Source organism: Hemicordylus capensis, chromosome 1, assembly GCF_027244095.1.
Source record: "Hemicordylus capensis ecotype Gifberg chromosome 1, rHemCap1.1.pri, whole genome shotgun sequence".
NCBI classification, from domain to species: domain Eukaryota; kingdom Metazoa; phylum Chordata; class Lepidosauria; order Squamata; family Cordylidae; genus Hemicordylus; species Hemicordylus capensis.
Genome location: NC_069657.1, coordinates 168,203,393 through 168,224,119, shown reverse-complemented (window position 1 = coordinate 168,224,119; position 20,727 = coordinate 168,203,393). Strand labels below are relative to the sequence as shown.

Sequence of the window (20,727 nt, the reverse complement as noted above, 5' to 3'; positions counted from 1 at the left end):
TTATCAGAGGAATCACTTTCTACCTGCAGAGTTGATAAGAAAGCAGCCCAGCAGACAGAAAGTGGATCAAATAATGTTTCCTACAGGAGCGTGTCGAAGGGCAGTTCCCAAGGCTCTTCTCTTCCCAGCAACTCTATCAGCACTCAAGGAAACCAGAAGAAAAACAGCAAAACAAAGGCAGATATGGAAATACCAAACGAGACACTGGTAAGCTGCAAGGCATTGTTGCCTTCAGAATTTACTTTATTCCTGCTGTTCCCGCACTGGCACAAGGCATGGATTAATGTCAACACCGGATAAGTGCGATTAGGGAATCTTATACGAATTCTCACGACCATCATATGGTGCAAATACATTCAGCCTGTTTTACAATTGCAAATTGGCTACCTGTGTTTCCAAGCCCAAATCAAGGTGCTGGTTTTACACCCAACATCCCTTCCGACCTGAGTCCCACATCCCCTAGATATCTCCTCTCACTATCTCAATCTCCTCACCAGTTGTGCTCTGTATGAAGAGTATGTGGTCCTGCTTCCTTTTTCTTCACAATGAGAGGTAAAATATTTCATAGCTAGAAGCAGGACTTTCACATGGATTGTCCCCTTTGCTAAGCAGGGTCTGCCCTAGTTTGTATTTGAATGGGAGACATGTGTGAGCACCATAAGATATTCTTCTCAGGGGATGGGGCTGCTCTGGGAAGAGCATCTGCATAAGTTTCCAAGTTCCCTCCCTGGCATCTCCAAGATAGGACTGAGAGTCTCCTACCTGCAACCTTGGAAAAGCCACTGCCAATCTGTATATACAATACTGAGCTAGGTGCACCAATGGTCTGACCCAGTACAACAAGAAGATAAAGCATATTGGGATCTGTGAGATCAAAATAGTTGCAATCTAAGAAAAGACAAAACAAACAAGTGGAAATGATACAAATATATAGCATAAGAGGAATAATGAAGTCCATAGTGTGGAGATTTATATAATGTGAAACAAATGAATCCACACATTTACCACGGTGACTCAGTAACCTTCTTTTCAATGTAGGTCTTTCTCAAGTGGAAATTGGTCTTCAAAAAGTAACTCTAATCCACATGCTCCAAAATCCAATCTTTATCTTTACAGCCACCTCTACTACTTGTGGAATATTCATTCGAAGAACCTAGTCCTTAGGTACAAAGCTAGTAATCTCTAATGTGAATTAGGGTTACTTATAAACCTAATTCACAGTATAAGGTAGCTCCTATGTTCCAATGATAGGATGCAAATTCTTGTCTACTTTTAGGAAGTGCTATAAGGGTTACTTATTCCAGTGGACCTTTATACTTGTTACTTATAGCCATTATATAGCTCTCGTTTTTGTTTTTCTTCTTCTTGGCTATCATCTCTATTGTGAATTATATGTAATTATTTTTTACTGGCTGACAAAGTGCTGGTGGAGCAACATTATGAAGGCCCTTGGGGACATATTTTTGGGAGTCACAGTGGGCTTCAGAAAGAAGGGGAGAGAGACGAAAATTGCCATTCCCCTTCTGCCTCTCCAGAGCAGCACAGTGTTAGCAGCACAAGCATGGCACTAGTCTGGATGTTGGTAGGGGTTGGCAGAACTGGTTCAAATCGAACTGGGTACGATTCAAACTGCCCCTGTCTGAACTGGACCAGCTTTAAAAAAAAAAAGGTGGCCGATCTAAGTTTGAACTCGACCAGTCCCAGTCCCATATAGACTGGTTCAACCCAGTTCAAGGGCTGTGCTTGTAAAGGGGCATCTTTTATTTATTTTTTACATTTATATCCCGCTCTTCCTCCAAGGAGCCCAGAGCAGTGTACTACATACTTGAGTTTCTCCTCACAACAACCCTGTGAAGTAGGTTAGGCTGAGAGAAAAGTGACTCGCCCAGAGTCACCCAGCTAGTATCATGGCTGAATGGGGATTTGAACTCAGGTCTCCCCGGTCCTAGTCCAGCACTCTAACCACTACACCATAAGGATCCCCCTTCACAAGCAAAAGGGTAGGGGAATCATTTAAAAGGGTTCTAAGGGCGTATGGGGGGGGGGGGTGGCAAGATAGCACCTTACCGGCTTTGGCAGCAGCTCTTCTAAGTACCGTTGGCATTCTCCTTCCCCAACCCCAGCAACGTGGGCCGGCAGCAGCCAAGTTCCAGCCTCCGCGGGTGTGCAGAGGCCATTTGTGTTACCTCCACATATCTGCAGAGGCCAGAACCAGGCCGCTGCTGGCCCGCACTGCTGGGGGGGGGACGCTGGTGGGGTTTAGAGGAGCTGCAACCGCTGAAGCTGGTTAGGTGCCCTCTCGCCCCTCCTCCACCCACCCTTAAAATGGTTTTAAAGGATTCCCCGACCCCTTTGCTTATAAGGGGAATCGTCACCAGATTCCCCTTTACAAGCATAGTCCTCGAACTGGGTCGACACGGTTCAACTGAACAGACTGGACCACTGGCCAGTTTGACTGAACTGGTTCGCGGACCAGAGGTTCAGCTCGAATTTGGTTCGAATTCGAACTGAACCGCCATACCCAGTTCCATGCACACCACTAGATGTCAGCCACTGTGATTTTAATTCTATAATTTTATTTCATTATAATTATATCAGCTATAAAGTTATTGTTACCACCCAGAGATGATAGGGTGGTATAGAATTATTATTATTATTATTAATCTTTTTCATGTTTTATAGGCCACTTTGACCTTATAAAAAGGGAGCCTAGACGCATTTTAAATAAATAAAATCATACTTCCTTAATTTGAGCTAATTTATATTTGCACAGAAGATTGAGCAATTGGAGACTTTTTGTCATCCTTTAGGACAAATCAGTGGATAAATAATCACATTTCACAGTGACAATAGATTAGGAGCTTCTATACAATTTTAATTGGATTCCAATTGCACTATAATATTCAAATTGAGCAGTTCCAGTAGTAGTAGATCAAAAGAAACTTCAGAAGCACTTATGTATCTGATATCTGGTAAACATCATTTATGCCTTATTCATTTCAAAACTCCCATGAATGTTGGTTTTGCTCCAGGTATATTTTGAACTAACTACATTAAAAGCAATGGATGTATTTTATGCCATATATTATGATTACTGTAACTCAAGTCATTTCAAAACTTACGGGGTAATTGCATGTTGTAATGACCGTTAACATGAACTGTTCTTTAGAACATAAGGAAGGCAATTGTGAATAGTATCTCCTGTGTTTTTAAGGTCTCCTGTGTTTATATTTAATGGTATATGAGACTAGCTCTTTTTCACCCCACCATTTTTGTAATTTGCTTTGTGAGGAAACCCACAAAGATATATAAGTTTAAAGTGCTCATAGCAGCAGAGAGATCAATTTGGGAGGGGCTGGTATGGGAGAGCTACCACCCTCCCCACCCAGCACCGTGGTCTCAGTCTGAATCAGGCCACCTGATTATTACCTCGTTAACAATTTCCGTGATATTGTATTTGTGGGTCTCTCATATCATGTCCAGTGTAACCCTTTGTAGCTTTCTACCCAATTCAGGTGGTAAGAGTTTTCATTTAAACTCTGCTGTTTCTTAAAGCTCAGATATCGCATCTGTTAGTTACTCTATACACTAAGATGTTGACAACCCTTTCAAATTCCACATGTGAGTCTTAAGGGACCCCCATTACACAGTGACGCCTTCTAAGCATTGTTCTGTATTTATTGCTCTCTGGAAAAGGTGAGTAATTAAAACCTTGTGCTTGCCACAGTTGTGTGTGAGGAAGTTTGTAATATGAAGTAATTAGATATTTCTCAGGGACATATTCCAAAGGTAAAACAAATCTCAGAAGCCTTCACAATGGGAATATAAAAACCTATTAGTTGAGTATTGATGTTTAGGGTGCTTAAGGTTAAAGTATCACCGGCTTGCTTTCAACTTCAGGCAAATTGTACGCATGTTCATGTAAATAAAGCCTTTACTAGAGGGTATACAATGTCATTTGTAAAAAAAAAAAAGTCTCTCAAACTGTGTTCTGAATGTATATGCTTTAGAGAACTTTCCCCTTTTTCCATTTCCCCCCCTCCACCCCTTTTTGGGGCCCGTAGCTTCTGTGGTATCATCTGTTCTTTGAAAATGTAGATGTCCCCTGCATTATAAAACCACAAATTATAAGCATATCTAAGTCTGCCCTTGTAATGTCACTGAAAGGAATGAGAGAGAATGAAAGTCTGGAAATGTGCAATATGCAGGAAATTCAATCCAGCTGATCTAGAACTTTGATAGCAAAGCGGAGCCCCTTATCACAGCCACTCAATTTAACTATGCCCCATTTAATATGGTGCTGACAGCTTAGGGTATATCTTCACTGTACAGAAGTATAAAAAAAAAAGCTCGCTGCTTTTACAGTTTCTTTTTAACTTTCTTATTATTGTCTAATAGCACAGTAATTTGCAGAAGTTTTTGTCTCATTTTGTGAAGTCTTTGCAAATGTAACAATAATAGCCATTTAGGACTTTAAGTATATCTTCAAGAAACACACTTCATTTATCAGGCAAGTACAAAGATTGTTCAGAATATACATAAATAATGAAGAAATGCTAATTTTTCTCTTTAACTTCTAAGGACAAATTAGTCACGCCAAAAAGGCATTACCTTTTCCTTCACCAAGCTCTACTTTGTAAAGCTGAAAATGAAAGTGTGATTAGGCCATTGTTTCTGAAGATTGGATTACGTTATAGGCTTCATCTTTGTAGGATTTTTTTTAAAAACATGGATTTTGGGGAATGTTATTCTGTAAATGAAATAATTAGCATTAACATGTCTAGGCCATTTGGAATAAACGAATATGAATGCCTATAATGTATGCATTTAAATCTTTTTTTTAAAGAATAAAAGACTAGAGAATTGTGGGAAATTCAATTTGCCCTTTAAATGTATACAACTTAATCTTTTTAAATGCATAGGCCCTGCATCTTATTTCCTGTTCTTACTGTATTTTTCTCCCTTTGCTGGCTTCTTACTTTGAATTAGATTGAAGAGAATTCACTAGAGATAGCAATGATTGAAACACTAGCATGTGGTAGCATTTCCCATTGTGCATTCTTTTTCCTTAAGAAAGAAAAATAAATGCCTTTGAGAAAAACAGCACCATCCTCTTCAAAAGGCTTGGTGCTGGGATGATTTGGTTCTTTCTTGTTTCCCCGTACCTGACAATGCAAAATGCCTTTAGAGATGAGGGTCAAACCAGTAACTAACACTTGCACTTCAAAACCTGGTACTGAATGTCTGTATTTCATTTCATCTCAATGACAATGAGATGCTTTTTACCTTTTAATGCAGCGCAACATGGGTTTTCAAAAGTGTCCCTTTTATATACCATTGAATTAAACCTTCTTTTTTAGTGTTCTAATTAAAGGCTTAGGGTCCTATTATGCCATCACTTAGACACTTATCTCTGGGCTGTGTGCTCTGTACGAGAGAGACTGCCATTACCTGGCACTTGTATGTAAGGTGTTGGGTTTTTAAAAAAGCAGACTCCATTAGCAACAATGGAACACATCCACATTGGCAAGGGTATGCAGGCACTACAAAAGACTTTGCTAGATTTTCTCAGATGCGGAGCCCCATTTTTAAGCTAATGGCCAATCGTTTTGTAATCAGCACAGTAAGAAATACACTTGCTGGGTCTTCCCACTCCCCATTTCAGTCATGGTGTTCGAATCTCCACTGGTGTGCTTCCCAAACTGTGCCTAGTAAATATATATTTGTAGTCACCTGTATCGGGCAGCCGCGATATAGGAAGGTGCTGGAAGCGGATGCTCACTTCAGTGACAAACGCAAAGGCATCATCTCATACTGTGCGGGAAGAAGGCAATGGTAAACCACGCCTGTATTCTACCCAGAAAACGACATGGCTCAATGGTCGCCAGGAGTTGACCTCGACTCGACTTGATGGCACAGTCATCTATCTATCTATCTATCTATTCACACGTGACCTTTTATAAAATCCACAAACCCCTCCTCTGAACACTTCCCTTTTTTAGTCAAGTCATGCACATATAGCTTTACAGAGGGGGGAAACTGTAAAAACTATAATCAAGGGAACTGTCATATAAGGTAAGGGGACTTGATCCTGCTCTCCCCCCACTCTGCACCATAATTTAACCATTGTAATGAAGACATTCTGATTTAACCTAGAACTCAGTGAAGTCAGCCATGCTTATATAATGTGGGAGAACAATTATTTCTTCCTAGGATGCTGCCATGTGTATAGAAATATCCATGTTTTTCTATGATTACATATACTTTTAAATCAACATTTGACAAAATAGCATCTTCGCAGGAGAGTTTTAGATTGTGAGCCTTTTTGAGCCAGTGATACATTTTCTCATAGTTTTTGCTTTGAGAACTTTTTGTGGTTTTTGAAATGTGGACTATAAATATTTGTAACAATAATGCCTGAATTAGGAAGTGCTGGTGGTAGGCAAGAAAGCACTGGTGATACTGAGAGACTTTCAGCCTAGCACAGTATGAGTGCTTGTGTGTGTGTGTGTGTGTGTGTGTGTGTGTGTGTGTGTGTGTGTGTGTGATCAACAGCCGCCTCTTTCTCTAGAAGAAGGATAGAATACATTTAAACCACCATTAAGGTGTGCCAGTTATAGATCTCAATACTGTTCTATGATAACAATTCTATGAGGTCATTCACACAATTGTGTGGGCGGGACCTTCCCCCCAGACGAGGTGGGGGGTCTTGGCAGATCTCCCTCTTCCATGTCTTTAGTGTGCCATCATGCTCCCAGACAATCTGCACTGCTCTGCACGGATTGTTTGAGGCCGGGACTTATTTCCCCACCCTCTGGATATCCCTCAGTGCACCATGGTGAGATGCATTGGAGGATACTTCTGTGACCTGTGCACTCTAGGCTCCAATCTCAGTGTGCATCCAGGCTGCAAGCAGCCCAAGAGCATACATGATCCCAGGGTGAAGGATGCACCTTTGGCTAAAGGCCGGGCTCTCAAGTAGGGTTAGGTGGGCACTGCACACAAGCAGCCTAACCCAGGCTGGGCTGCCCTAGCCTGGATTAGGCTGCTTGTGAGAACAGCCTTAAAGTCTATGTCCTAATTCAGTTTTCCATAATTTGACACTTTGGGTCAAACTAGACTTTATAGGCCAGTTGCATGTTATTTTCCCCCAGTTTTTTTTTTTTAAATCCAGCGTAGGTAGTTTGTAAGTGAGGCAATAAACATTGGAGGGGGGCTGCTTAACCCTTTCTTTTCCAGCTAACTTTGTGCTTAGAATCATTTATTCCCAGCTGATAATCATATCCCAGCTGATAATCATAATATGATGTCTTTTGACAGAGGTAAAGAAGATGAATGGAGAACATTTAACACCTTAGGTTTGCTAACTGTACTGTTTACTATAAATGAGTGGGAATATTCCAGGAGAGAGATAAATACAGGGTCATAAGACCCAAGTATTATTTATTTATTCTTGTTAAAATAAATCATAGCAGAGACTGTTTCCTCTTGAGGAATTATACCTCTCCAGTACTTAATTTTTCTTGACAGTTGCACAGTATTGCTCTTATTAAAGCATTTAGAACCAATCTAAAGTTCTTCTTAGAGTGAGAGATACTCTAAATTCCTAATATGTATTACGTGGATGTTACATTAAGCTGAGTAAAAAAAAGGTAAAAATACAGATAATAAAAGTAAAACAGATACATTATGAAATCACATGTGTTTGGGGTCTGTGCTGTTCAAAAGAGCTATTAGAAAGAGGTTACATTAAAGGGTTTTTTCTTTATATGCAACACAGGCAAAAGTGGTAACAGAAAGCTTGCAAGAGGATGGAGAAGGCACCATCGCTGATTCAACATGTCAAAGCCATTTAATAGGTAAAAACAACACAATTAACATATGCATTATTAAACTATGCATCATTCTGCAGCTTTTAAGTACATTTACACCAGTATAAATCAATAGATGCCTAATTCTCTGTAGGGTTGTTTCAAATTCCCCATGTATGTGTTTTAAAAATAACTTCTACAAATGAGTAACTCCTACAAATGTCTGTACTAGTATTTATTCTCCCAGCTCATGGGGGATGTTCTAATACTTTGCTGTATGCTTCCCGATAATGCTTTACAAAAGGACAAGTAATCAAATTGACTTTATTAAGAGTTCTATGTGTAATAGGTTGAATGCAGTAACATGTAGACCCACAGATCCAAGCAGATACTTGAGATTGATAGTGATTTGCACTGCAAAGCCTGCTTTACAGTTATCAGGTCAAAAACCAAAACAACTGAAGGTCACAAAGCTAGCAATAACAAAAAAAAATACAATGCACACAACTGGAGACTGGGATGGAAGGGCAAAAAACTCGGGCTACCTGGGGCTGTGCAAGCCCAGGTAGGGCTACTCATGTAAACCGCCTCATAGTGTGCTAAGCTGAAGGCAAGTTTGGTTAGCACTAGCTATACGTTTTCCAATTTAGACTTCATCATGCAAGTCAATGTTTAGGCAAACCAGAAAAAGGGTGAGGGAAATGGCATGGGAGACGGGTGGAAGAAGGAGTACGTAAACCTGTGGAATATTCTCAGTCCTCCAAATCTGGTATGGAGGATCACTAATTTGAAACCTCTGTTTATTCAATCTAAATATTGTGGCAGTTACTTCGGCCAGTGATAGGAAGTAAGATGATCCAGTTCAAGTTCAAGTTCTTTAATGTTACAGCCACAAGCCAAATCAAAAAATGATCCAGTTGTCTCCTACTCTTCCTTTTTCATTTAATACATTCTTCCTGATGGAAGAGATTAGAAACTTTCACTTTTAGTCTGGTTGACATCAGGGATATGACTAGGGTGTCACAGAGCTATTAAGGCAGGTCCCAGTTCTGATGCACAATGCTGGCGGTTTGAATATTTCTTTTTGACTTATGCATAGGAAAAAATGTGTTGGAATGTATTATTTATAAGCTGCTTTCAGATCAATAGGAAATTTCTCAGACCCTCAGATTTCTGTGTCACTCCCATAATTGTACCAGTTACATATTTAATAGGGGTGGATCTTATCTATGGGCGAAGTGGGTGGCGCTCACCTTAAATTTCTCAGTCAGTCATGTTGTATTTGCCTCCATGTGTGCCTACAGCATCTCTCTGTTATTCCCTGCTGTTCTTGCCTACAGCCTGCTGCTGCTTTAAGAGTTGGGAGGTGGGTGATGATAGCAAAGAACAAATGAAAAGCCCCAGATCTCTTTAAAATATTAATATTAATAATACAGGAGCCAATAAGCATGCTCACTTTCATTTTTGCAAAGTGAGCGGTTTTAGGCCACCCCTATAAATCAATCATAGAGGTACTAGGCTGATTGACTCCTCAGGCAGCCAGTCAGAGTGCCCAGAGGGTATGGAAGTCTTTTTCATTTAGCTACCCAGAAGAATCCAGTCACCATTTTGGTTAGATACCCTGTTTCCCCGAAAGTAAGACCTACCCCGAAAGTAAGACCTAGCAGTAATTTCTGATGTGCCGCTAATTGCCCCAGTGCATTTTTGGGGGCTAAAATTAATATAAGACACTGTCTTATTTTGGGGGAAACACGGTAGCAGGTAGGCTGGCTGGCTGCTGGTAAGTCTGGTCTTTTGCTGGCTTCTTTATGTTGCTTTAGAGAGGAGGAATGCAACCTCTGCTTTCTCTCCCTTGCTCTCTGTTTTATATGCAAAGCATTATGACCCATTCCCAAAATGACATTCCATAAAATATTGGAAGGAACATCAAACTGTAAGACTGGACTAATTAGATTAGGAATTGCCATTAGAAACCAGGAAGTTATTTTAGGGCATATGCATGGATTTCTAAGTCCAACCTGCTTTTTGGATAATTGCAGCAGTGGCTTTTCATGTGGGTATGGTGTAGAGAAGGAATAGATTCTATTGGAAGGAAAATAATTTCTAAAATCCATTTGCTATGCAGAGAGCTAACAAGGTTTTTATATGGATTGTGGCCAGTATCAGTAACATTAATATGTCCACTGGGGGGTTATGGTTCATTGGGCAAGGATTTAGGAAGAAATCTCTCTCTCGAGAGAGAGAGAGAGAGAGAGAGAGAGAGAGAGCTTGCTAGGATGTGCACCAAGTGCTGGGCACCCAAAGCAGGCACCCAGCTGTTCAGCAGGCATGAAATAGGGTGTCTCAATGCACCTTTGCTTCCCATGGTGTCCTCTAAGTTACAGGAAATGGTTCATAACTGCATCAAGCATCATTGAAAAACTTGTAGTTTGTCTATTATGGATGTGTGCATTTTTTAAATAGGCAGGCAGAGCTGCCCTTGTAACTTAAGAATACATTTGTTCTCCACTTTTTAAGCTAGTCTCTGTTTTACCTGTAGCTTATCTAGATTTATTTGCTTTTACATGGATAGTCTGTATTTCCTTCCTCCAGCCCAGAGTAGTGCACATGGTCACATTTATCTTTCCAGCAGCCCTATGAGGAAGGTTATGCTAAGAGATAAATGTCCCAAAGTCACCCAGTGAGTTTCATGACTGAATGGGCATTTCAACTTGGATTTCTCCAGTCTAGTCCAACACACTAACCACTGTACCGCTCTGGCTCAGAGTTTTCTTATTGTTGTTGTTGTTTATTAGTAGTATTATTCATTTTTAAAATAATCAGGCAGACAGAGCTGCCCTGGCGACTTCAGAATGCAAATGCATTCTACATTTACTCTCCACAGAAGCAGCCTTTTGTAGCTGGTCTGTGCTTTACTTGTGGCTTGTGCAGTTCTTTTCCTGTGTGTGCTTGTGTTTTGATCCTGCCGTGTTAGACATAAATGTACACACTACTGTAATCCTGTTAAGCACTATAGAACAAATGATGTTTTTCATATTTCTCTGAGCAATTGAGATTTGTGTCCTTGTGTGTGTGTTTATATTTTGATCCCACTTGTTAGCTACAGATCTGCACTTTGCCAGTTATTGCTAAGACACCCGCCTAGTCCTGGCTCCGCAGCTGCCCACAATTGGCTCCAGCTCTCATTATAGCAATAGCACTAGCACTTACATTTATATACCGCTCTATAGCCGAAGCTCTCTAAGCGGTTTACAATGATTTTTAGCATATTGCCCCCAACATTCTGGGTACTCATTTTACCGACCTCGGAAGGATGGAAGGCTGAGTCAACCTTGAGCCCCTGGTCAGGATCGAACTTGTAACCTTCTGGTTACAGGGCGGCAGTTTTACCACTGCGCCACCAGGGGCTCTGTGGTAAAACATTATCTGTGGCTTCAACCTTCACCTGCCCTGCCTAGCGCCCTCCCCACCAACCAGTCCTAGGAACCACTAGCTGCAACTGGAACTATAATTGATACTGTAGCAATTATAGTTTTAAAAGAAATGTACTTCAGTGTTTGCTGGGCAACAGTGGCAGCTGACACCCTTGCCCTTGGCTGGTCAATGATTATGACTTCATTGTTCACATCCTCCAGCTACTGCTTTACAGTTGCCACTTGGTTGATTTTGTCATCAGCTGTGATTTTAGAAATGACAAAAGCATCATTGTGATCCTTTTCTCCCCCTCCCCCCATGCAGCTTATAAGAGAAGTGGGTCTGTCCTTCAAAAATCTGTCCTTTGCAGGATGTGTCAAGGAAGGTTTTGTGGACAACAGATTGATTCAGAAAAACAGGAGAGATATAGTGAGAGTCCAGTTCAGTAACAGGAGTGCATGAGGAGAGTCCTCATCTTTCACCCACCTTAAAAACTGCAGCATCCTCACTTTAAAGCCCTGACAGGATTCAGGCCCAGGTGACAACAGAGCTATCAATAAAGGCATGTGAGAGCGTGCAACTCCAGCTCAGTAGCTTCAGACTAGAAACAGTGGATGACATCCAGACTAATGCCACACTTGTGCAATGTGTTGTGTTGGCACAAGGATCATTCGCCTGGGTATCAGCTAGGAACTGAAGGAACAGTGTCATAATCATGCCAGCCAACAGTGGGATATTTTCAGCCTCTTTCCAGGATTATGGTTTCCGCCAACTTCGGAATACCATTTTTTTCTGAGAACTGTAGCAGTTACAGCAACAACTCTTATTTCTATAACTGTTGACTAAGTAAGTATTGACACATACTGAAACCTGAAGTTTGTTTATTTAGTACATCTATGTTGTACTATACTAATGTATATATTGCCCAATCACTAATCTCTAGCAACTGGTGTTTTCTTGTTGTGTTTTACAAAATTCTGGGATTATTTGATCTATGAACAAAAGCATGTGGGTGATACAGACATGTTACCATCATCCTCATTCGTTGTGCTGTAGTTTTTGTGTGTCCTTGGATCTCCTGAATACTCTGTGATTTAAAACAGACAGCAGTTACATTTTAGCATCCTCTAATTTAGGGAGTAGCAGAGCACTTTGTAGAAAGGGAGAATTGTGTTAAAATTTGTGTTAAAACTCCTTCTGAAGCCCAGAAAGTTGTAATGGCAATATCTTCTCACTAAAGACAACTAAATGTTGATCCTTGAGCCTTGATCTTTGCCCAACGTGGCTTATACTATCTGACGAGGGGGTTGTTGTGGAGAACCTAGTGGCAATTATAAATACCTCTCTGAGAGAGGGCAGGATGCCCCCTTGTTTAAAGGGGGCAATTATTAGCCCTAATCTTAAGAAGCCTGCCTTGGACCCCTCGGAGTTTAGTAGCTACAGGTCTGTCTCCAACCTCCCATGGTTGGGCAAGGTGACTGAGAGGGTGGTGGCCTCCCAGCTCCAGGAGGTCTTGGAGGAAACTGATTATTGAGACCCATTTCAAACTGGTTTTCGGACAGACTATGGGGTGGAGACTGCCTTGGTTGGCCTGATGGATGATCTCCAATTGGGACTTGACAGAGGAAGTGTGACTCTGTTGGTCTTTTTGGATCTCTCGGCAGCTTTCGATACTATCGACCATAGTATCCTTCTGGAACGTCTGAGGGAGTTGGGGGTGGGAGGCACTGCTTTGCAGTGGTTCCACTCCTACCTTTCTGGCAGATTCCAGATGGTGTCGCTTGGAGACTGTTGCTCTTCAAAATCTGAGCTTTTATATGGAGTCCCTCAGGGCTCCATACTGTCGCCAATGCTTTTTAATATCTACATGAAACCGTTGGGAGAGATCATCTGGAGATTTGGTGCAGGGTGTTAGCTGTATGCTGACGACACCCAAATCTATTTCTCCATGTCAACATCATCAGGAGAAGGCATATCCTCCCTGAATGCCTGAAGCAGTAATGGGCTGGATGAGGGATAACAAACTGAGACTGAATCCAGACAAGACAGAGGTGCTTATTGTGCAGGGTCGTCACTCAGGAAGCGATATTGATCTACCTGTTCTAGATGGGGTCACACTTCCTCAGAAGGAACAGGTACGCAGTTTGGGAGTGCTTCTGGATCCATACCTTTCCCTGGTTCCCCAGGTTGAGGCAGTGGCCAGAAGCGCTTTCTATCAGCTTTGGTTGATACGCCAGCTGTGTCCGTTTCTTGAGGTTCGTGATCTCAAAACAGTAGTACACTTGTTGGTAACCTACAGACTTGGTTACTGCAATATGCTCTATGTGGGGCTGCCTTTGTACATAGTCCGGAAACTGCAGTTAGTACAAAATGCGGCAGCCAGGTTGGTCTCCGGGTCATCTTGAAGAAATCATATTACTTCTATATTACAGGAGTTGCACTGGCTGCCAGTAAGTTTCTGGGCAAAATACAAAGTGCTGGTTATAACCTATAAAGCCCTAAACAGCTTAGGCCCATGGTACTTAAGAGAGCATCTTCTTCTGCATGATCCCCATCGTCCACTGCGTACATCAGGGGAGGCTCGTCTGTGGCTACCTTCATGTCGTCTGGTGGCCACCGAGGGACAGGTCTTCTCTGTTGTCGCCCCAAGACTTTGGAATGCGCTTCCCATGGGAATAAGAGTCTCCCTATCTCTAGCAGCTTTTTACAAGCTCCTACCTGCCTCCCAGCAGTCAATCAGCCCACACATGCACCAGGGCGGTGATCAGCACTCTGGAGGCAGCAGAGGGAAAGCGCACTCTGGGTCCTCCAAGGACCCATAATGCAACTCATGCGCAGCAGAGCAACTGCTTTTTGTATAGCAGCCGCTCTGCTCCATGTGGCCACTCCTTCCCCTGGCTTGCTGCTGGAAATGGCGGCGGGCCGGTTGGTGGGGAGGGAGCCTTTTAACCCAGCGGCCTTTGTTCTTATGACTGCATGCCAAGGTTAAATGAACCTAAAGGTGGGGGTTAAAATCGGGTTGGACCGGAAGGCAGTGCTGGGATTGGGCTCAATCCCAGCACTGCACACGATCAGCCCAACCTGGGCTGGGCTGCCCTAGCCTGGGTTAGGCTGCTTGTGTGAATAGGCTTAGTTAGTTTCTGAACTGTTTTTGTGCAGTATTTGTGATGAAGTTTCTTTTGCAAAATGGTTTCCTGACTAGCAACAGAATTGTTTGGGAGTCTGTCAAGGAGTATGTTCCAACCAATAGGGTTCTCTTGGTTTTTTATGCAGCGTGCCTCTGCTAGTCAAGCTGGCACAAGGGCTATTGTTTACTAGTTCGCAGCATATATATATATATATTTACAACATATAGAAATACAACAGAATACCCAATACATAGTTAAATCATCCTCATAATGCATATTACTTACCTGTTGTTCTAGTTGCTACCTGCTCTGATGCATTTTCTGTAGCAGGTCACCACTTCCACGGGATTCAAGGTTCACTATTTCATACCCATGGCAGAATGTTTGTAGCTGACTTGAATGGATTTCTGTTTCCTGGAAACAAGCCTTTTAAGGGATTAATGAATAGTTCTGTGTTTGACAGGAGAGGCCTTGTACACTATTTTACAAAGAATGTAATGTGTGAAAACAGCTGCAACCTGTATCAGAAAAGGACCAAAAAAAATCTACTGGACCATAAAATGTACACTGAAAAACACAGTGTATATATGTGGTAAATGATCTTTTCAAATGCATAAGTACACATATAAGGCACACCAAGATTGCTCAGAGATCTGGAATGCTTTTGTCACTATGTAATGTGTTGAATTGATGCTTGGCTATAAGGGAAAAGTACTCTTTGTATTCTTAAGATCCACTTGTGGCATATTCTATAGTCAGCACTAGCAAACAGCAGCTCAAGTTAAGCCCAGAAGTTGAGTGTTTATGCTTTTGGTTTGTTTGATTTTCTTGTATAAATGCAGCTTTTCTACAAAAAATTAGCTTGATTGTATGCTATCTCTTCTTGTCTTAGAGACTTAGAGTAACCATAGGATATATAGATTATGTTATATAGTCTAGTTATTGTAGCATGCATGAAGATGGAAAGATGCTGGCCTGCAATGTTTTCTTCTTTGTCAAGAGATACATTAGAGATACATAAACACACTACATTTCACATGTCCTCAGCCTGAGCCCTGGCTCAAATTATGTTTGGGGATGGCTTTTATGTTTGTTGTTCATCTTCATCCTACAACTGTATGAACACATCTTTGCTGTCAGCTCACAGCATTTCTCTCCCAGGGAGCCACACACTAACTTATTTGCTTTTATGTGCTTTGTTTCAATTTCCTCACAATCACAGAAGCAGCTTCAATAGTGTAATTTAAAGATTATTGTGATAAATTGTTATACTGTTACATTTTAATGAACCATTCTCTTTTTTCCACTCATAACAACAAACTAAATGTTTTATCAAAACCAAGTAGGGTATGTGTGTGCTCTTTTTTTAAGCTGTTATTTGAATGAAGAGAGAGCTTTTTACAGTAGTGTGAACTGTTTAAATTACTATATGTTATGCACAGTTAGTAATATGCAAGTTAACAAACTTCAGATCTGGCACTATGTAAAATAACGCTGTTCCATTACTTTGAAACAAGCATTCCAAATTCTGATAAACATAATGCATGTGTGAAGTGTCAGTTCCCAGGCACTTCTTTATTTCCCCCCCCCAAAATCTTCAGTGAGCCAATACATTTGACTAACTTAATAGCTCTTTTGATTGGCCTCCCATAAATAAGACCCTAAGAAGACAGTGGAATACATGTTAATAAGCATCTGAATTATTCTTTCATACGTTGTCCCTTACCAAGAGGTTTTTACAGCTGAATGTACTTTGAGATGTAGAATAGCCATCACAAAACACATCTAAACCTGTTCATCAAGAAATTGCAAGAGCTCAGATCAGGATCCTTAACTCTTAGCTTCCCATCCTTGTGTCCTGTCTGCCATCTCTCTCCTCAGACAACTCAACTAATTGGTCCTTTAATATATACAACATAGGAATAGCCTGTATGTCTCATGAAATATGGTGTGTGTGTGTGTGTATGTGTGTGTGTGTACATGTACGTGTGTGTATGAGAGAGAGAATGAATGAATGAATGAATGAATGAATGAATGGTCCTGGTTGCATTCTTCTTGCACTTAGTTATAGATGCAAAGACAGTATAAATTTAAATTCAGTACTTTATTTTGACAGTTGTACTGCAAATTGTCAATTTCTTCTGCCAAAAGAGTTCACTAGTAAGGAATCATAATAATTGTGATATGAAAACTCTAATTGTTGGACTCCAACTCAGACTGTATAGTTTTAATTGACTTTGTAAAATGAATATGCCCTAAAATATTGAAAAGAAAGTGAACTGATCAAGGAACTGGAAGAAGCTTAAAGGAAGCCAAACTGGCATATATGAGAGAGAGAGAGAGAGAGAGAGAGAGAGAGAGAGAGAGAGAGATGTTTGTGTTAGAAAAATATACACTAAGTTGAAGGGTTTCTTTTATAGGCCTGTATCTGGGCACTCCAGTCCATTAACGTTCTTGATAAGCCTCTACCTTATAACAAGCGCTTTCTTATAACATCATTTTTCGCTTTCCAAGAACAGGTCTGCAAAAGGTTCTGCAGTTTAATTTAAAAGCAATCTGATCAGAAAAGAAAGGTCTGTCTTTCATGTGCCTTTTTTATTGTAGGTATCCTTATTTAGAGAAAATGTTGAGCTGAATTCAATGGATCTTGAAATGTTCTTGAAATTGAGGGTTGTTTGTGTTGTGTAGTGGTGATGATATTTTTCAGACCACACCTTTAGGCCTCTTACAAAAAAAAAGCAGGACAAGCGATGAGAAATAAATTTCAAGGGAGACTGGAATAGTCTTTATGAGAGTGTTTCATATATGGCTAGATAGAAAGCTTAATAGAGATAAAGCTGTGCCAGCTGTTAATAGTAGGTTTACAGTGAAGTTGCTGCATTTAAAGTGTGTTGGTGTGTTAGAAGTCTTGTGTTAAGAGTTTTGCTCACAATTAATCACTGTTGATTAATTCAGCATTGCATTCATTCAATCTTCCATAACTTTCTCATTTAAATAGCAACATTAAACAAGCAAGTGTAGTGTAGTAAATGAGTGTAATGGTCTTTCTTCTATACTTATCTGCCCACCCAGGGCAGTAATAAAGACCTTGAGGGGGTTTAATGATATAATCCTACATTTATGTATGTGAGGGCATGCATGGTTTATTTCTGAGGAAGCCATGTTTCTAATGGTGTCAGTATTTTTCGTGGTATGTGTCTATGGCCCCATTCAGACATAATGCCAAACCAAAGGTAAACATGTCTGAGGTTGGCGTTTGTGATTGTCTGAATGCGCGAATCCACAACTTCAGCTCTGATTTCATTTCCAAACCTAAGATGAACTCTCAGTTTGTAGTGAGTTTTGCTGCTAAAACCTGAGGTTCAAAGGCCATTATGTCCTGCAAATTCTGCTGCCATTGTAATCTAGGTTTTCTGAGCAAACTCCTCTCACAACCATAGAGAGGTTGGCACAGATCAGCCCAGAAATGTGTCAGTTCTAGGGTGGCCACGTTTCTTGCTGGCCACCTCTCAGAGCTGATGCTCTGCCCTCTGCCATCTCCTTACCCTTCCTGCCACTGCTTGGCAACAAGGATGCCACATACCGAGAGTTCATGCAATTAAAAGGACAAAGCCACATTAGAGCAAGCCCACTTTCTCCTGCATGTTCCAGAGCAAAAAAAAAAAAAAGGATAGTCAGAGAAGACAAAGTCAGCAGGAGAGGCCTCCTTTGTGCACAAACACATTAAGCCCTAGTAACACAAATAAACTGAGACATTTCTGACCACAAACATCTCAATCACCATCAGCTCCCCCATCCTTCCAGCTTAAGAATGAGGGTTTGTGAGCAGATTTATTTTCATGCAGTAGGTTTCTGTCCATATCTTTGTCCCACCTGTATTCAGTGTATCTTGCTTTGTGTGCACATGTTTGATGACCACACGCTACACACTACTGGCTTTTCATGCACAAGGTAGACAACCTCATCCTTCCTCCTTTCCCTTCACATGAAGAGATCAGAGTAGTGTCCCATGCCCTGCTCCTTTAACTCGCCACCGGCCAAGCAATCTCTGCATTCTACAATGGCTTCTCAATACATGATTGGCACCAGCACTGCCACGGAAAGCTGCCAGACTGGGAATGGAAATAGGACAATCTGTGCAAAGTCTTGGATGGAGGCAGAGATGGGGGTGTTCATGGACCTCTGGTCATGTCCAATCACAATTTCATCAGGAGTTCAGGAATGAGACCACTTTCAACCCTGATCTCTAAGCAGATGGCGCAGAAGGGCTTCCAACGCATTGGAGTGCAGTGCAAGGAAAGACTGTAGTTTCTGAAGAAGAAATTCAAGGCGGTGACCACCCACAACAAAATCTCAGGAGTGGAGCCAAGGACCATGCCACACAATCACCAGCTGGTATTGGTCCTCCTGGATCAAAGGGACATGATGCCCAGGATCACAGCTGGAACTGTGCTGAGGCAAAGAAGAAGAGAAGAGGCAAAGGGCAAGCCAGATGGCACCGCCGACCAGCATGCCAGGGAGCAGCCGAGTCTTTGCACAGGGATCTATGTCAGCCACCACCTCCTCTTCCCATCCAGGTAGTTCCATGGCAGCCACGGCCATGGTGCAGTATGCCACTATGCCAGCGTTACAGGCTCAGGCCACAGAGGTTGCAAGTTGCTCAGGGGTAGCAAGCCAGTTATGCAGGCTTCCCTTTCCCATGGAGCACACGCGTGAAGCTGCTGCCACTGAAACTTCCCAGGAAGGGAGAGAGCGCAGTGCACCTGTGCTTGTGCAGGTTGTAGATGCCCAGGGACAGACACTTCAGTCTGCACTGTACTCCATAGGCTCTGAGGAAGATGACGAGACACAAGAAATTTATCCCCACACAAAAAGGATAAATTTGCCTAGTGCTTCAAATGCTTACTAGGCAATTGAGGTTGTGGGAGGGGAGGTAAGAAACACCCCAAAAGAAAAAACAGGGCAAGTTCATGACTGGTGGATCACAAATTGGGGGATCTAGCGCCATGCAAAGGGGACCACCTTCAAAGGTGCTGCAACCACCTGGTTCCCCATGGGATATGAGGGTGAGGGGTGTGGTTTATGCCCCAAGCAAAGGAGAGAAGTGCTGCAACTAGTTAATTACCCATTGCGGGAGGTGTGGCGGTATCCAACTTCCAAAGGGGAGAAACTGGGTAACGATTCAAACTGCTCACTTCCCCACTGGGTGTCATGGGGTGGCATCATGCAGAGGGGACGAACTTGCCAAGAACTGCAAGTGCTTGCTTCCCCATGGGGGGTGGGATGAAGTTCTGCCCCACAAAAGGGCTTTCTTACCCATTGAGAGGGCTATCCTCCATTAAAAGGAGAGGAACTGGGTAACTTCTAAAACTGCAAACTTCCCCATTGGGTTTGCTACCTGCATTTTCTTCTCCATCCAAATGTGAAAAACCAGACAAATGCTACACCTGCTATTTTTGCTGGGGGGTGGGGGAAGCTTGCTGACACACCTAAAGGGGAAAGATTTGTACACTGTGGAAGCAGCAAGCTGCTATGGTCTCTATGGCCATTTCTTCATAAAGTTCTCCCTTTATGCACACCATCTAACCCTAGGTTATGAGCACAGCAGGGCACTGGGAGGTTCAGTAGACAGTTTTCCAAAGGGAGGGGGCATTAGGGCCACCCTATGGAGAGTAGGCTGTAGGTCCCCAAGTTCTAAAGTTTATAAGATCATTTTTCTGTGATCACAGTTGTGCAAATAACTGAAAATACATCTCTACCAACCCCCCAACTAAACAAAGGGCATTCTTCAGCTACTTGTGTCCTCTGTGGAGACACCATCTCTTTCAATCTGCTATTTAATGGACTCACATAGCACATACACCTGCCTAACTCCTTCTCCATAGCAGGGGATGTGTCGGGCATGCAATGTGTGCACTGTAAAGTCTCCAGTGTGGTGACAGGCAACATCCACTTCCTTTTTGCCCAGTGAAGAAGATTTGAGCAATGGCGGGCAGAGCACCCAGCATGGTAGTGCACATTGCCATGGAAATGGTCCTGGAAAGTATGGAGAAGGAAACCAGAATGAGATTGAAGCAGAGGCAAGCTATACTGCAAATTTTAGGAAGCTTTGGGGGTGAGAGGGCTGCTGTTAAGGAAGCTGCAAGATTCAGTGCTGCCATCACCAGGTGGAAGAGATTGCTTGCACACTCAAGAGCTGCCATTGCAAGTGTGCAAAGAAGTGCAGGAGCAATCTCATCCTTGGTGCACCTTCTACAGGAGGACTTGTCCACTGACAGAAGGTGGGTACTGCCAAAACAACACCGGGCAGTCCATGCAAGATGTGTCACAGTGGGATTACCAGTGGTTCATGGGCAGCTTCAGAATGTCCAGAC

The 20,727-nt window shown here is 42.1% G+C and overlaps 1 protein-coding gene across 22 annotated transcripts in view; it reads left to right on the top strand.

The window, feature by feature from the left end:
- The window catches only part of NCKAP5 (NCK associated protein 5), a 930,794-nt gene that overhangs the window by 787,987 nt on the left and 122,080 nt on the right, over nt 1-20,727 (top strand). For 21 of the 22 annotated variants that reach the window (XM_053253151.1, XM_053253227.1, XM_053253143.1 and 18 more), the window contains 2 exons: nt 30-207; nt 7,781-7,859. In XM_053253151.1, coding sequence (XP_053109126.1) covers nt 30-207; nt 7,781-7,859 — 257 coding nt within the window. The remainder of the gene's footprint in view (nt 1-29; nt 208-7,780; nt 7,860-20,727) is intronic. The other variant, XM_053253159.1, reaches the window with a different exon arrangement.